We start from the raw sequence: 18,265 nt of genomic DNA, 5'->3' as shown, positions 1-18,265 counted from the left end.
CTCACTCCCAGCTCCGTACGCACACACCTCACTAACTGGAGTGAGAGCTTTTTTATACCAGGTGTCCTGATTAGCCAGTCTGTCCTAATTGATTCTAGCAGCTTCTTCTTCACTGGCTCCAGGTGTCCTAATTAGCCTGCCTGCCTTAACTGGTTCCAGCAAGTTCCTGCTTGTTCTGGAACTGCCCCTGTTACTTTACCCAGGGAAAAGGGATCTACTTAATCTGGGACTCATATATCTGCCTTCTATCACTCTTCTGTAGCCATCTGGCCTGACCCTGTCACAGTATGTAGGTTGGTTAATTGAAAGGATGAGACAACCTTAGGTAAAAACTTAGTATGTGGTCTGAAAGATACATTATCTTTGAAAAGGATTGTATAAGGTGGGTCTGTCATGAGAGTTGCTAGTTCCCACACTCTCCTGGCAGATATAATGGCCACTAGGAATGCAACCTTCATAGAGAGGTGTAGTAAGGAGCATGTAGCCATGGGCTCAAAAGTGAGGGTGTGGAGGACTAAGTTGAGGTCCCATGGCGGGTTAGGGTTCCTAACTTCTGGACAGGAGGTGGAGAGACCGTTTAGGAAACATTTAGTAAGCGGATGCGTGAAAACAGAGAATCCATCAACTTTATGATGAAAAGTCATGAAGGCTGACAGATGTACATGGATCGAACTCATGGAGAGGCCCGTTTGTTTGAGTTCCAGTAAGTAATCTAAAATAAGAGGTAAGGGGGCTGACAGAGATGTAGTCTGTTTGCGTTGGCACCATGAGTCAAATAGCTTCCACTTATATATGTATGTGAGTCGGGGTAGTTGTCCTATGGCTGTTTAATAATGTTTTGTACCTCTGAGGAACATGTCATTTCAGATTCTGAGAGCCATGTAGTAACCAGGCTTTGAGATGAAGTCTTTGGGGATCCGGATGGATGACGCGACCTGTGTCCTGCGATAGAAGCCAAGGCAGAAGTAGGAGTGTGTGTGGTGGACAGACTGCCATGTGGAGAAGATAAGGGTACCACGTTTGTTGCATCTATGTGGGGGTTATTAGGATCACTCTGGATCAGTCTGGTTTTATCTTGCGGAGTACATGGGAGAGGGGTGCAAGGAAAAGTGTATAGGAGGGGAGCATTTCACTTGATGAGGAAGGCATCGCCTAGACAGTGTCAACCAAGTCCTGCTCTGGAGCAGAATGGAGGCATTTGGAGTTTTATGTGGTTGCAAAGAGGTCTATTGTTGGGTACCCCCACATCTGAAAAATATCTAGGATTACCCACGTATTCAACTCCCATTCATGGTCTCGATAAAACTTCCTGCTCAGGGTATCTGCCGTGATGTTCCGGCAGCCAGGTAGGTATGATGCTATAACATGGACATTATGTTTGATGCATCATTGCCAAAGACGCATGGCTTCTACACATAAGGAGTGCAATTGCGCTCCCCCTTAGCGGTTTATGTAGAACATACAAGCTACATTGTCTGTAAAAATCTGTACTGTTTTGTTTTTGATTAGTGGTAGGAAGTGAGAACAGCTTGTAGTTCCAGCTGGTTGATATGAAGATGGGACTCTGCCGTAGACCACTGGCCCTGTATAGAGAGTGTTTTCAGATGTGCCCCCCAGCCTAGGAGGGAAGCGTCCATGGCGATGGTGAGCGATGGTGGATTCTGTAGGAATGGCACCCCCCCACTGACATTGTCTGGCTTGGTCAACCTTAAAAGGGAATCCTGGACTGTATTGGGCATGATGATGAGCTTGTTTATGTTGTGCCTATGTGGGACATAATTTGTCCAGAGCCAGGCTTGTAGATACTGCATGTGTAGTCTTGCATGTCGGACAATGAAGGTTGTGGCAGCCACGTAGCCTAGGATTTGTAGGCAAGTTCTGTCAGACACTTGCGGGCTGTTTTGCACTGTTGAGATCAAGGCAGTTAAAGTCAGAAAGTATTTTGTTGGTAGGGAGGCAGTTGCTTCAAGGGAGTTGAGGTCTGCTCCAATGAATTCCAGGCATTGGACAGGTATTAGAATATAATTTTGTATGCTTATGTGAAGTCCTAAGGTGGTGAACATATTTATTGTACATTGGGTGGTGGCTGTAGCTATGTGCAGTGTTGATGCTTTCAGCAGACAGTCATCTAAGTAGGGGAATATCAGGATTCCCTCTCCGAGTAGATAGGTAGCTACTACGGCTAGTACCTTTGAAAATACCCAAGGTGTAGTGGAAAGGCTGAAGGGTAGAATGTTGTACTGGAAATGGTCCTGTGCTATTGTAAACTGTAGGAATTTCCGATGGGAGGAATGGATGGATATATGAAAGTATGCATCCTGGAGGTTGAGGGTTGAGAACCAGTCCCCGATCTCTAATTCTGGGATTATGGTGCTTAGTGTGATCATTCTGAATCACTGTGTTTTCACAAACTTGTTGAGTCACCCGAGATTGAGAATAGGTCTCCAATCTCCTGTTTTTTTCTGTGTGAGAAAGTAGTGGGAACAGAACCCCTTCCCTCTGTACTTGGTTGGTATGGGTTCTACTGTTCCCAGAGATATGAGATGGTTTACCTCTTCTCACAGAAGATGTTCGTGAGAAGGGTCCCTGAAGAGGGACGGTGAAGGGGGATAGGTAGGGGGTTTGGAGGTAAGGGGGATGGAGTAACCATTTGATTATTTCTACCCATCTGTCCATGGTAATGTACAGATTGGGTAGAATGGAAGTAGGCAATTTCCAAAAGTCTTGCCAGTTGTAGATGGTGTCAGCATTGAGAGAGATGGGATTCTCGAGCCCTCGACCAAGGTTTCAAATCTGTTGTCTAAAGGTTGATGGCTGAGAGTAGTCAAAGCAGTGGATTGCCGTCTCCTCAAAGTTTTGTTTCCACCCCTGTTGGTCGTAGTATCTATTGCGGTGTGTGTACAGAGGGGGTCGGAATCTTTGAGGAGTTTGATAATTGCTCTGCCATCTCTTGTTCTTAGGTATGTGGATGCCCAGAGATCACAACGTGGCTTTTGAGTCTTTCAAAGTGTGCAGATTCTCATCCGTTTTGTCCGCAAAGAGTTTGGAGCCTTCAAATGGTAAGTTCTCTACGGTGGACTGTACTGGCTTTGGAAAATCAGATAGAGGAAGCCAGGAGGCTCTCTTCATAATGACCGCTGTTGCTATGGATCTCAATGCAGCTTGTAGTGCTATTCTGGTGATGAGGTGGCCCTTTGTGATGAGTGCTTTGTACTGCTCTTTTTTGTCTTCTGGAATAAAGTTAATACATTCAGAGAGACTTGTGTAATTATTGTGATTTTTCCAATAGGGCCACATAGTTGGCAATTCTTAATTGTAAGGTTGCAGCCAAATATGCTTTGTGGCCAAATGGGATGAGCTGTTTCCAGTCCTTGTCATATGGGGTGTTTCTGTAGTATTGTTGTCTACCACATTCGGAATTTTGTTTTCTTTTGGTACTTGTTTACCAGCCTTAGATCTAAAATAGGCCTGAGATGCCACTTTGCCTTTGCATATAGGAAGTAAAGGGAATAAAATCCCTTCCCTCTGAACAACATAGGAACTTTCTGTATGGCCCCCATGAGGAGTAGAGACTGACTCTCCTGAAGTAGCATGCTCTCAAGAGAGTGGTCCCTGAAGAGGGATGGGGAAAGAGGGTGGAAGTGGGGAACAGAAATACATTGAAGGGCGTATCCCAGTTCAATTGTGCTTAAGACCCACTGATCCATGGTGATGCAGGTGCAAGCACTTAGAAAGTGGGATAGATGGTTGGCTAAAACTGGGGTGGGGAGAGATGGCACTGTAGGGAGTAGCATAATGCTCTCGACTGAGGTGTCAAAATTGTTTAGATGACCCAGTTTGTCTAGAAGAAATGTCAGCTGCAAAGGAGGGTGGAGGAAAGGATGCCTTTTGTAACTTCTGCCCCCTCTTTTTGGACAGGTCTTGAGAATGTGGCAAGAATGTTACCTGCACACTCTAGGGCACCCCACCTTCACCCTTCTGTGAGCTCAAAGTGTAACCCAGTTAATTTAGGCACCCCCACCTTACGGCTCCGGGTGAAAAGCACCTATCTTTACCCAGTTCCTAGGGCTCAGGGCCACCCTTACCCAGACTCTAGGGCTCATGGTGTAATCTCCCGTGGTTTTGCTGAGCCTTTTACCAGTGAAAGAGCCTTACACAGTAATATCCTTAACCTCAGTTTATTAACAGTTACCAAAACAGAATACACACGCTAAATATACAATGCTCACCACTCCCAGTAAGGCAGATGAACTTTTCCTGATGGCCAGTCCAGACCAGGTTATCCAGGGATCCAGCTTCTGCACAACATAGTTGGCAGGTCTGGTCTTGGGCTGTGTCCTGGAGTTAGGTTCCAAAGAACTTCCTTTTGGACCCCAGTTTATATAGTTAAACGTGAGTCCTGCTTAGCTATACCGTAACAATCATTTTAAACTAAAGTACTACAAAAAAAGTATTTTTCACCAATTCTAACCCATTATGAAACAATTATTTAACCAGTCGTATCCCACCACCTTAGTTGATTTAAATCTTGCAAAGTTAGTTATGCAACAGACAGAAACAATCAAAGAATCAGACAGAAACCATACAGATAAACAATGGAGAAATAGGGACCACAAAGGCAAAACAATAAAGAAGTATAGATTTCACAAGCACAACTGTTGATAAGTGATTCCTTGCCAGACAGGATGCTATCAAACAAAGTTTTCTTTAACCATTGTGACAAAGCTCTGTCCTTGTCTCCATGGGTCCCACTTTTCCTGGCAGATTTTGCTAGCCTCAGAGGCTCACTGTGACCCTCCACATAGCCCTTCTCTCTCTAGAGGCAAGGGGCACAGGCTACTGAGCCATTTTCATTATAAGCCAGCGAGGGAGGTGAGGAGAAACTATCCTCCCTTGCACAGTCACTGTTGTCTCCCAGTCTCAGTGATTAATCAGAGGGAGGGGGAGCAAAGGGGGAAGCCCAGGCCCACCCTCTACTCTGGGCTCCAGCCCAGGGACCCTAATAGTATCAGCTATGGTAGGTGACCTTTTAGAAACAGGACACAAACAATTCCCTAGGCTACTTTCCTACAGCAGCCCCCACTTCCTCAAGCTCCCCTTCACCCTTACCTCAGGGCCTCCTTCCTTGTGCCTGATATGGTGTATATTGCTCAGTCTCTCCAACAGCATAACTTTCTCCCACAGCTCCTGACATGCACGCCCACCTGACTAACGGGGAGGTTTTTAACTAGTTTCAGCCAGCCCCTGATTGGCTTCAGGTGTCCCAATCAACCTAGCTGTCTCCACTGCTTTCTGGAAGGATCTTAATTGGCCCCAGGTGTCTTGATTAACCTGGAGCAACTGCCATTTGGTTATCATGGTAACAGGGATTTGTTTAGCCTGGGGCTAACATACGTGTTTCTCACTACTTTCCTATAGCCATCTGGCCTTGCCCCGTCACACCATCTTAAGATGCTTTATCTGGTGATGGTGGGTACTATTAGGACAAGAGCACCTTCTTAACAGCTCAATATTATATTGTTTTGATGGAATGTGAGGATGTGGCTCTCTGCTTCTTAGCTTATGGTTGCTGCTGCTTACTGCAGAAAAAAGCCTCAGATCTTACAGAAGGTCTGAAGCTGGTGGGAATGCTGTGGGCTTTCTTTTTGCTGCTAGTCTATAGATCCCCAGAGACTTAAGGGTTGCCCTTGAATCCTTAAGACTATAAAGCGTCTCTTCTATTTTATTGGAAAACAGTAAGGGACCTTCAAAAAGAAGGTCTTGAATTGTTTGTTACACTTCTTAGGGAAGGCTGATGACTGCTGCCAAAATGAACAATGCATAGTGATGGACGAAGCCATAGCTCGAGCTGCAGTCTGCCTCATCCAGGTTTGCCTGCAACATTGTCAAGGCAACTAATTTGTCCTCCTCCACTATTACAGAGAACTCTTGCTTTGTCTCACCATGAGGCTTGTCTTTGAACTTCAGGATATTATCCCATAGGATGAAATTGTAGTGCCCGAGAAGAGCTTGCTGGCTCACAATCCTAACCTGTAAACTCCCTGCAGAATAAAAAGTTTCCTGCCAAAAAGGTCTAGCTTATTTGCTTTCTTTCCCTTTGGAGTAAGAAGCCTGGAGTCCCTGCCTCTCTCTTTTTCACTGGCAGCAGCAATCATCAGGAAGCCCGAGGAGGGTGGTTGTAGAAATGGATCCCTGTAAAGGAACATAATAGCTCTTCTCCACCCTTTTAGTAGCTGGAGGCAGGGAAGAAGGGGTCTGCTATAAAATCCTGACAGATTCCAGATTCCCCCTTAGAGGGTCCTTCAGAGGCAAAAATATCCATGAGCCTGTGTGACCTTTCCTGTACCTCTTCTGTTTGGATATCCAGAGCTGCAGCGACCATCCTCAACAAATCTGGATGAGCTCTGAAATCATCAGGAGGGGGAAAGGTAGACTCATTCCCTCTGCCTCATCAGGTGATGTCGAAGAATAGGCTAAGTGTGTTAGGAGGTCACTCCTCCAATTCCTCTACAGAAGAGTACTGAGCATGTGTTTCCATCTGCATGGTACTGGTCTTAGTACCAGGGGCAGGGCCGGCTCCAGGTTTTCTGCCGCCCCAACTGCAGGAAAAAAAAAAAAAAAGCGGCGGCAGCACGATCGCACCGCTCCACTCTTCGGTGGCAATTCGGCGGCAGGTCCTTCGCTCTGAGAGGGACTGAGGGATCCACTGCCGAATTGCCACTGAAGACCCGGATGTGATGCCCCAATAGCGTCTGGAGTGCCGTTCCTTGGTATTGGCCGCCCCAAGCACCTGCTTCTTTAGGTGGTGCCTGGAGCCGGCCCTGACCAGGGGAGAGAAGATGATGGCCTCCATGCAGATGCTCCTGGTGCCTAGCTGAGCTAGAAAGGTGGGAAGGGAGCAGAGAGGCTCTATAATGTGGAGGGAAGACCCCAGGGGTCCAACAGGGCCATTGGTACTGAGGTAGGACCCAGCTACGTGAGGCCACTGGCTCTTAGAGTGCTGAGCTGTGATTGGTACCACGGCAGGCAGGCACCCCACTGGAGCTACTGTGCATGCTTGGGGCAATAAAGGTTCAGCTTCAGAGTCTGATGAGGAGCCCCCTTCCGCACACCATGGGGGAACTGACCTGTCAGTACTTGAGAGCCAAGCTCTGAGTCTGGAGAAGGGGATACTGGTAATATCATTGCTGGCTTGCCTCTAGATGGAATCCTATTCAGAGGTGCCATGAGAGAAGTAGTGGTCAGTACTCAACAGTGCTCTGGGGCTGGACTTGGGATGGTAGAAGTGTGTAGTTCCAATCCAACTGTGTGAGATTCCTGAATTGCAGGAAAAGACGGCACTGACAGGTTATGGATATCCCTGGCTACCTCAAAAACCTCAGGTGTTGACAGCACAGGAAAGGGGTCCTGTGTCTGCAGTACCGAAAGGTATGCTAGGTCATTCAGAGATTGGTCTCAATGGACTCTTTCTGGGTTCTGGAGTCAGCAATCCCTCCTGGCTTATAGAGTGCTCCTGGGGGTACGACTTCTTTGAGCACTCCTCTGAGTCCTTGCGTCAACTCAGAGCCTTTGTAGTAGACTTGGAAGGCCCCACTACTGAGTCTTTAAGAAACTTATGCAGTATCTTCATAGGCACCAGTGATGTGGATCTACCTGTGGACTCAGTCAGATCAAGTCTAGCACTCCTGACTGACTTGGATGTTCTTGGTACCCATACAGAGTGGAAAAGTTCCAACAGTGGATGAAGCATAGACTCCCTAAGCTGGTACTCAAGTCAGACAGCCCTGTCCATTTTCGAGAAGTGTTTGAAACTGCTACAAATGTGACATTTGTCACTTACCTGAGCATCTCCCAGACACTTAAGTCAGCTGGGGTGTGGGTCATTCACGGCATAGACCTGTTACATGAACAACAGGCCTTAAAGCCAGGAGAACAGGGCATTAGTTTGGTACCAAACTGGGTACTCAACTGGGCATTGGTAACCCTACATTAAAAAAATACTAATCTATACTTATTCTTATAACTAACTATTTACAGATATCCTACAGATATACTAAAAACTAACACTACAGGTATTATATGCACTAAGGATGGGAAGATAAGTAGATACGAAGATCACATCAACAACAACAACCACTATTGCTAGAAGTAGGAAGGAACAGAGAGGGGTTGGGGACAGCGTGGTCCTTGATACCTGTGTGCAGTGGTACGAGGCAACAGAGGCCCAACGGGTACAGCTGAGGGAAAAATCTCTTGACAACTGTGCACAAGGCTCGTGCACATGTACAGTGCAATGGACATGTGCAATCACTTGAAGAAGAACACAAATTCTAGCTGTTTTTATGCATTCCATCTATAGTACATACTGTACATTAATTTCCATCTTCAGTAATTTTAATATGATGATATATCTGTAAATTCCGAGGTGTCCTATGTATCACCGAGGGCCTGATTGGTTCCACCATCCTTACTCGACATAATGGAGGGTTGCTGAAATGGGCCCTGAGTTCTTATATTAGATAAAGCTCCCACTATTTAATCACATATCTCATATAAAATTGCTTACATGTCTTACAACACATGCAAGTAGTGTCAGGCAGAGACTAATGACTGCAGAATTAGACCCAAAGTTTATATCAATTACATGCATGGTACAATAATTACCTGAATTATATTTCAAGCACTTGTGTGTTTGGGTGAATTAATCAGTTTTACCTGATGATTCAGCTTCTTGTTCTGAAGAATTGTCAGTCTTTTCTGTGTGAACATAAATATTAATATCTATTAACAGCGCAACACTAATTCATTTGTTTATATATAATTTAGTTAATTATACCTTTAGAATGCTTTTACATAACTCATGTTTACACAGCTCCAACTTCCATTCCTTCACAGCTCACATCCCCTACACCCAAATCATTCCCCACCCATTCCTTCCCAATACCCCATATCCTATATCTATTACAAAATATAAAAATGTAGATAAAGTCAATGGCAAAGTATTATAGATGGATTGGTTGTGGAGGGTTATGAAGGTGTGTGAATTGGGTATGTGGAGAAAATATGGAAGAGACAGAGCTGGGTACTCAGTGTGTCAGAGTTGAGAATGAGTATGTGGTGTGGAGGGATTGGTCAGATATTAAAGAAAAGTAAGTTGGATTGTGAAGGCTATGAGTTGAATGTGAAGGAAGTCTGAGACTGACATGGACATGTGGAGATTGTAAGGATGGTTGAATCAGGTGTGTGCCTCCTGGAAGCATAAAAGTTGCATATGTATCAACAGAATAAAGTCATTTGAAGTATTGCCAGCGTATGCACCACAGCCTTAGTACTTTTTTTCTTAACCACCTATGAAAAACTCTTGTGCTATAGAAAAAAAAAGTATATGGAAACAGCAGACTTTTCACCAAAATGCATGCCTAACTCCTATCAAAAGTCAATAGGAATTTTTTTGCACATGGAGAAATGTAGCATTAGCATCAAAAGTACCTATCCTCACTGCTTTCAGAACAAACTGCAAAACTCACGTTTTCAGTTTAGCTTTTCCGCAGAACAATAAATAAGAAGATTTAAAATATTCTGACAATGGAGATGAGAAAAGGAGAAAGGGAAAAATATATTTTCTTTTTTGAATATAAGGCACTTGGATAGCACATAATGGTTGTGGGACAAAATAGATAAATATTTCTTTACCTTTGCTGGTGTCAGATCTTGTATCTCTACTCTGCTCTTCCATGCTTCTTTCTTCCTCAGGCTTAGTGGCCTCACTTTCTTCATATTCATCTGTTTCTTTGTAACTACCAGTTTCTTGGGCATCTATTGCAGCTGTGAAATATCATTACATTTACAGAAGTCATAGCATAAGACAAAAACATATTTATTTGAAATTACTTCTTTAACCATAATTTCAGTAACTATTTGTCTTGAATAAAAACAGAAGCAAAATACTGTACCTGAAAAAGTTAAAAAACAAAACAAAACAGAAAAAGCATTTAAAAACATTATAAAGCACACTTGATGTGAGCATTTCTATAATCTTGATAGAGTGCAATGATTCTAAATATTGTCAAACTTAGATTTTTTTTTTTTTTTGGAACACAGAATGTCCGTGAAATATGATGCAGCTGCTGGCTTCCACCCCACAACTTAGCATGCTGGTAGCCTCCGTGAAGCCAAGAACACTAGCAGCAGGGGCTTGGACAACAATAAGAGAGGAAAACACAACACCTGCAACCATTGGTCTCCTCCATGAAGTTAGAAATACCACCAGCCACCTCCACCATCCCCTCAACCCTCTTGTGTAGAAACATCATTTTCCCGCCTCAATTTTCTTGAGACTGAGATCTGATGAGAAGAAGGTGCCCGCCCTTTGTACCCTGTTCTGAGGACCTTTCTTTGTGTGCTGTGCCATGACAGCTTTGCTTTTCTGATCCCCATGTGCATGATGGCTAAAAAAGTAGAGTAAAGCTGTCAAGAGCTGCAGAGGTCTGGGATCATACTGGAGGTGTGAGCCTTGTGTTCTCAACTGTGATGGGCATAAGAAGATAAAGCAAGCGGGGACTGATATCTGTGTGAAAACCAATTGTTTAATACTTATTAACTATCACACTAGTTCATCATTGGGTCTTATTTAAAAGCATAGGGCAGTGGCTAACAGTGACCCTAGTTAGCAGCTCATAGTGTTTAGTACAGGTTGGTGGTTAATAGAATCATTATGATCCATGTTCTAATCATGGAGGAGGCCCCTGACTTTTTTTGTAGTGGTGAGAAGCGGTAGGTGACTCAGCTGTCCTTGTTCTAGTCAGTCAATGTGAGTTCCATGTAGAAAGTTTGTAGAAACACACTTCACACTAACATTCTTTAGCTTCATTTAGTGCACAAAATCACTAAAAAGAAGAGGAGAGTGAGGCAAAAGATGATGAATGGATATAGGACATTCTCATTAGTGGGCTGATGTCTCAAAACCTTATGTAAAGCTCATCCAAATTTGAATGGTTGTTTTCATTGGTTACTTAATGTACTCCTAAAAAGAAGAGGGTTACTCACCTTGTGCAGTAATTGAGGTTCTTCGAGATGAGTGTCTTGTGGTTGCTCCACTGAAGGTGTCGGTGTGTCCCTGCATCATAGATCGGAGATTTTCGGTAGCAGTGCTCAGTCAGTGCACGCATGCATAGTAGTCATCTTGCAGAGCCGTTGGCACCTCATCTAGCACATGCATGACCCAACCCCTTCAGTTCTTTCTCTACTGCAGAGCTCTTTTAGCGAACTCTGAAGTGGAGGAGAGGCGGGTGCCTAGTGGAACACACATCTAAAGAACCTCAGTTACTGCACAACCCTCTCTTCTTCTATGAGTGATGTCCCTGTGAATGCTCCACTTCAGGTGACTGTAGAGCAGTGCCCCACTGTTAGGGTGACCAGATGTCCCGATTTTATAGGGACAGTCCCGATTTTTGGGTCTTTTTCTTATATAGGCTCCTATTACCCCCCACCCCCGTCCCGATTTTTCATTTTTGCTGTCTGGTCACCCTACCCACTGTGGATGGAAGGGGCTTCAGATTCGCATATGTTGTTGCAGAGAGCATAGTAAGGCCTATTATAGCATCTGACATAGAACTTTGAGTGATGGCATAGTGATGTGCAAAGGTATGCACAGAAGCCCAGGTAGCTACCCTGCATATGTCAATTAGAGGTACATTGTTCAAGAAGGCTATAGACATTGCTATGGAATGTGTGGAGTGGTATCTGATCCCTCATGGGTGTTTTGTGTTATGCAGTCAATAGCAAAGTTGGATACATGTAGAGATCCATTTGGATAGTCTCTGGGTTGATATTATGCATCCGTTGGAGCGTTGTGGAAATAAACAGCCTTGGAGATTTCCAGAAGGGCTTGGGGTTCTGTCCAAGTAGAACGCTATGGCTCGCCTGATGTCTAGTGTATGTAGAATGGCCTCTTGTGAGTTCCCATGTGGTTTGGGGTAAAATGTGAGGAGGTGCATGGGTTGATTTATATGAAAGGATGTTAATATTGTAGGTAAAATTTTTGGGTATAGTCTCAACGTGACTTTGTCCTTAAAGAATATGACATGGGGGGCGGGGGGGAATCAGCCATTGGTGTCCCAATCTCACTCACTCATCTAGCTGAGGTGATCATGACCAAAAATGTGACTTTCATAGATAGATGAAGGAGTAAGCAGTTCGCCAAAGCTTCAAAAGGGGCTCTGGTGAGGCATATAAGCACAAGGTTTAAAACCCATGTGGGTGAAGATTGTTGGACTTCCGGGTAAATATTCTGTATGCCAGTGAGAAAGTGTTTAGTGACTGGGTGTGGAAATATGGAGGGTCCCTCAAACTTAGGGTGAAAGGCTGTAATAGCCACTAGGTGAACTTTAATTGAGCTTATGGATAAGTCTGATTCCTTCAGTTCCAGTATGTAGTCCAGTATGAACGGGAGTAGTGCTGTGACTGCAGTCAACTGTTTTTGTTGGCACCATAGTGAGAATCAATTCCATTTTTGGAGATAAGTATTGCGAGTGGTGGATCCCGTGCTATTTAATAACATGTTTCACTTGTTCTGAGCAGGCTAATTCGTCATATTGGAACCAAGTAGGAGCCACACTTTGAGATGAAGTTTCTCCAGATTTGGGTGCAGTGTCCTGCTTTTGTTCTGTGAAAGGAGATCCGCCCACAGTGGAAGAATTCATGGGGCACAGAAAACTATGCGCATCAGGTAAGGTTACTATGTCTGTCTGGGCCACATTGGAACTAATCAGTATGATATGGGACCTGTCAGTCTGTATCTTGTGAATTACTTGCGAGATTAGTGGTATCGGTGGGAATGCATATATGAGTGACGCATCCCATGGAATGAGGAAGGCATCCCCCAGTGACTGGGATCCCAGTACTTCCCTGGAGCAGAACAGTGGCCACTTTAGCTTATTGATGATGCAAACAGGTCTACAGAGGGAAAGTCCTATTTCTGGAATACTGACTGGAGGACTCTGTTGTTTATTTCCCATTTGTGCTCCTGGGAGAAATGTCTGCTTAGCATGTCCTCCATCATGTTCTGGCAGCTGGGGAGGTAGGATGCTGTGATGGTTACATTGTGGAGTATGCACCAGTTTCATGGCCTCGGTGCATAGTGAGTGGGGACGAGCTCCTCCTTGGCAACTGATATAGAACATGGATGCTATGTTGTCGGTCATATCTGGATTGACTACATCTGGTGAGCTTGGTAACCCCAGCTTTAAGGCTGCCCCCCAGGGGGACAGCCCTCGAGCCAGGGGCCCTGTAACCCACGATCCCAGCAGCCTGCTAGGCGGGCTTTGAGGAGTGGAGGAAACATGGAATTGGGAACAATTTTTTAATGGAATATCAAAAATTTCTAGCAACATTGAAATTTTCATCTCTAAAATTTTGATTTTGCAGAAAATGAATTTTGTGTTGGAAAACCATTCAGATGGAAAATTCTTAACCAGCTTTAGTCAGAACCATATTTTGAAGCTCCTTAGTGCATAACTATCACCCTCAATTCTAGAATATTTATATTCAATGTTCCAGTTTGCCATTTCCCTCATTTGATCCCCATGTATATAACATTTAGTTAATATTTAACATATGACTTCCTTAATATTCTAATTACAGTTTTTCTGGAAAAGATTCTCGCTTGAAAATAAAACTGTGGAAAAGAACACAGCTTAATACAACATAGCATACCCATAGAGTAGACACAGCTGGGTAAAACAGTGAAGCCCAAAGAGAAATCCCATGCTTTGTGTAATTACTTTCCAGAACAACTTTACAACTCTATAACCATGATGCCTTTTATATGTGCTGATAGAGGGTTTAAAACATTCCCAAATAGTAGCTGCTTTATTTAACTAACCTAAAAGCAAACAAGACAGCCCAAAAAGCTGGGAAACACCTTATTCACCTTGCTCTTTTAACATTTTTTCTATTTCCAGCTTATTTTTCACTTTTGAAATAGCAACATCTATTGCATCAATACGAGCTTGCTCAATGATTTTTTTCCTTGCTTCTTCCATACATGGTTGAATAAGTTTGTCCATATCAAGAACCTAAAGAAAATATTTGAAAACATAAAAATAAATCTAAATAATGAATCGTAATAAAATTTGATACATAGATGAACATATGCACAGATTCAGGCACAGATCACGCAATTCTGTAACAGTCAGTTACAATAGTAATTGTATTTGGAAAAACTGCACAGATTTCAGTGAAAGCGGCATTTGTCTCATAGTTTGTTTGTGCAGTGAGTTACTTACAAGTTGTTATGAATTTTTCTTCTCTTATGTGCAAAAGATAAGACACAGACTCCCCACACAGTTAATATAAATAACTGACAACTATCTTCCCCAGTAAGGGAAAAATTAGGAATATCATAATTGTAACCTCCAAAATAGGTTACTTTCCTGTAACTAGATTTCACAAAATTACTGCATTTTTTCCACAAATCCATACATTTTGAATGTGTACCCTAATGACCCACTAAGAATATAAAGCTACACCTCTACCCCAATATAAAGCTGTCCTCAGGACCCAAAAAGTCTTACTGCGTTACACTGCTCTACAGCCAAAATGCTTCTGAAATAAATGTAGTCAAACTTTACTAATTCTGGGTCACTGAGAACGAAAATGATGCTTAAAATTGTTGATTGGCTCTAGTTTTCAAGATATGCTATTGGGTCAGTATATATGACCCTTGACTTGGGAATGGCGGAGGATAAATGAGTTATAAAGGGAAGGGATCTCAATTTAAACCAGAAATGACTAAAATACATCTTTGACTGGATCTATGAATAAATCTATGACTGGGTTTGGACAGTACCTGCTTTTTAGGCAAAGCAATGAATGATGCAATCTGAAGCTGGTATTGCATCATACATGATATGAATTGCATCATGTTATTCCTAGACATCATGGATGATCCAATCATAACGAAGCTTACATCACTCTGCTGGACAAGTTGCCCTATATCAGCTCTAGAAATCATACAGTGTCATGCTCTCTTATTTGTCAGTGTTTGATTTTGCAAAGGGATACTTTTCTGTTTTAGCCAAAGTGAGCAGAGATGCCTCGTACTTGTGTGAACAGTGCAGATAACTTCTGCTATGTTTGTGGTGAAGTGAATTTTGCATCACAAAAGCGCAGTATAACCACTATGGTTAAGAAAGCCTATCACCTTTATTTTGATTGCAAAATTGGAGATCAGGACAAGAGGTGGGCCCCACACATATGCTGCAACACTTGTGCAACAAATCTTCGCTAGTGGTTGAACAGGAAAAGGAAATCTATGCCTTTTGCAGTGCCAATGATTTGGAGAGAGCCAACAGATCATACCAGCAATTGTTACTTCTGCATGGTGCCTCCAGTTGGGAAAGGTGTGTCAAAGAAGAAAAAGTGGACTGTGCATTATCCAAACATTCCATCAGCTATACACCCAGTACCCCACGGAGAAGGACTGCCAGTTCCTGACGCACCAGAATCATTCTCACTTGAGTCAGACGAGGAAGAGGATGAAACTTCTGGTCCTGAACCATCAATGTCACAGGACCCACATTTTCTCCCATCCTCCTCCTCTGAACCACACCTCATAACACAAGGTGAACTGAATGACCTTGTCAGGGATTTGGAACTACCCAAGAGTAAGGCAGAGCTGTTGGGCTCCAGACTACACAGTGGAATCTCCTGGCAGGTGATGTTAGGGTTTCCATGTTCCGTGACCGTCAAAAGGATCTTGTCCCATTCTTCTTCATGGAAGGTGATCTTGTAGCCTGCAACAACATCAATGGTGTGATGGCAGCCCTCAACATCGTTCACGATCCAGATGAATGGAGACTGTTTATTGATTCATCGAAGACGAGTCTTAAAGCTGTTTTACTGCATAATGGCAATGTTTTGCCATCAATTCCAGTTGGTCATGCAGTCCATATGAAGGAAACCTATGACAACATGAAACAACTTTTGAGGTGCATAAACTATGACCAACATCAGTGGCAGCTTTATGGCAATTTGAAGGTTGTTGCTCTCTTGCTTGGTCTGCAGACTGGATACACAAAGTACTGCTGTTTTCTCTGCGAATGGGATAGTCGTGCAAGAGATTCCCACTACATCAAGAAAGATTGGTCACTCCGACAGTCATTGGAGCCTGGAAGAAAAAGTGTTCAGCATCCACCACTTGTTGAATCAAGGAAGATTTTGTTACCGCCCTTACACATCAAGCTGGGTCTGATGAAGAACTTTGTCAAGGCCATTGACAAAACACAAGCAGCTTTCAAGTACCTCCGTGGAAAATTTCCAAGGTTAAGTGAAGCTAAGATAAAGGAAGGTGTCTTTGTTGGTCGTCAGATTCGTGAACTTCTTCGAGATGATGCATTTGACCATGCACTGCGTGGCAAGGAAAAGACGTCTTGGAAAGCCTTCCAGTTAGTGGCAATAAATTTTCTCAGAAACAACAAGGCAGACAACTACAGGTTGTTGGTGGAAAACCTCCTCAAGGCATACAAAAGCCTTGGTTGCAACATGTCACTAAAGATACATTTTTTGCACTCTCATCTAGATTTTTTTCCACCGAACTGTGGAGCAGTGAGCAACGAGCACGGCGAGCGATTTCACCAGGACATTGCAACAATGGAGAAACGCTATCAGGGCAAATGGAGCCCATCAATGCTTGCAGACTATTGCTGGACAGTGACAAGAGATGGTCCATTTAATGAATACAAGAGACAAGCTAAGAAACGCCGAGTAGACACTGAATAGGACTAAACTATGTACATAATAGTTTTTTGCCTTTTGTTTCATAATAAATTTTATTTATATAACCCTTTTGCTGATTTTTAAAGTGTTACATAAACAGGACAGGTGAAATATTATCATGTAAAGCAACCATAAACACATGAAAAGACCTAAGTTTACAATTTATGATTAAAACTCTACTATCTACACAAAACACTTGCATCTGAAGAAGTGAGGTTCTTACCCACGAAAGCTTATGCTCCCAATACTTCTTTTAGTCTTAAAGGTGCCACAGGACCCTCTGTTGCTTTTTACAGATTCAGACTAACACAGCTACCCCTCTGATACTTACTATCTACACAATATACATAGACATAAAATGTAAAAACTTAAATATCTTAGAAACAGTAACCAGTTGTTTTAATTGTCATATCTGAATTCAGCACATCAAAATACATAATAAATAGCACATTTTATCTCTGAAGCAGACGACTTCTCAAAAATTGTAGACCAGTGTTATAGGTGAAACCGCGTTACATCAAACTTGCTTTGATCCGCCGGAGCGCGCAGCCTCCCCCCCGCCCCCCGGAGCGCTGCTTTACCGCGTTATATCCGAATTTGTGTTATATCGGGTCGCGTTATATCGGGGTAGAGGTGTAATTAAATGGTCTCAGCATCTCTCTCAAGAAGATATGTAGGGGGAGAGAAGTGTGATCCAAACCCTGCAATGTGCTGAGTGCCTGCTGAGAACCCTCTAACCATTATAATCAATGGGAGCTGTGGATACTTAGCACCTCTCAAACTCTGGCCTTGTATTTTTAAGATACAAGATTAAATTTTGTTTCAATTTTCTTTATATTCTCCAATAAGGGCTGCCTTACTAGTCTATAGTCATACAGTCACAACATGTATACAGTTAAAATAAGGAAAGATATTATACTAGTAAAAATAAATTACTACATGAAAGTATTAAGGTATACTACACTGCATAGTAAACCCAAACTCTGACTATGTTTAAGCTCAAGCCCTCTAACACATTCCAGTATCCTCTCACAACGCAGGCTGGCTGGCTCACCCAGGGGTATAAGTATGACCCCATGTTCTGCTGTAGCATGCATCCAAGCCCACACATTTAGCAGTGAAGATGGCAGTAGCAGAAGCCCAAGTTGCAAGGCTTGTGTTCAAACATGCCAGCAAGTTAAAGAAGTATGGGCTGGATGAATGGACTATAAGTTGGATAGAAAGCTGGCCAGATCGTTGGGCTCAATGGGTAGTGATCAATGGCTCCATGTCTAGTTGGCAGACGGTATCAAGAGGAGTGCCCCAAGGTTGGTCCTGGGGCCAGTTTTGTTCAATATCTTCATTAATGATCTGGAGGATGGCATGGACTGCACTCTCAGCAAGTTTGCAGATGACACTAAACTGGGAGGAGTGGTAGATACGCTGGAAGGTAGGGATAGCATACAGAGGGACCTAGACAAATTAGAGGATTGGGCCAAAAGAAATCTGA

The 18,265-nt window shown here is 43.3% G+C and overlaps 1 protein-coding gene across 8 annotated transcripts in view; it reads right to left on the bottom strand.

The window, feature by feature from the left end:
• AK9 (adenylate kinase 9) overlaps positions 1 to 18,265 on the bottom strand; it is a 156,015-nt gene that overhangs the window by 92,066 nt on the left and 45,684 nt on the right. For all 8 annotated transcript variants that reach the window (XM_054023169.1, XM_054023168.1, XM_054023172.1 and 5 more), the window contains exons 13-15: positions 13,931 to 14,075; positions 9,694 to 9,825; positions 8,716 to 8,757 (exon numbers count right to left, since the gene is read on the bottom strand). In XM_054023169.1, coding sequence (XP_053879144.1) covers positions 8,716 to 8,757; positions 9,694 to 9,825; positions 13,931 to 14,075 — 319 coding nt within the window. The remainder of the gene's footprint in view (positions 1 to 8,715; positions 8,758 to 9,693; positions 9,826 to 13,930; positions 14,076 to 18,265) is intronic.

The sequence above is a fragment of the Malaclemys terrapin genome, chromosome 3 (genome assembly GCF_027887155.1).
Source record: "Malaclemys terrapin pileata isolate rMalTer1 chromosome 3, rMalTer1.hap1, whole genome shotgun sequence".
Lineage (NCBI taxonomy): Eukaryota > Metazoa > Chordata > Testudines > Emydidae > Malaclemys > Malaclemys terrapin.
The sequence above is the reverse complement of the archived record's forward strand: the minus strand, read 5'-3'. Positions and strand labels throughout refer to the sequence as shown.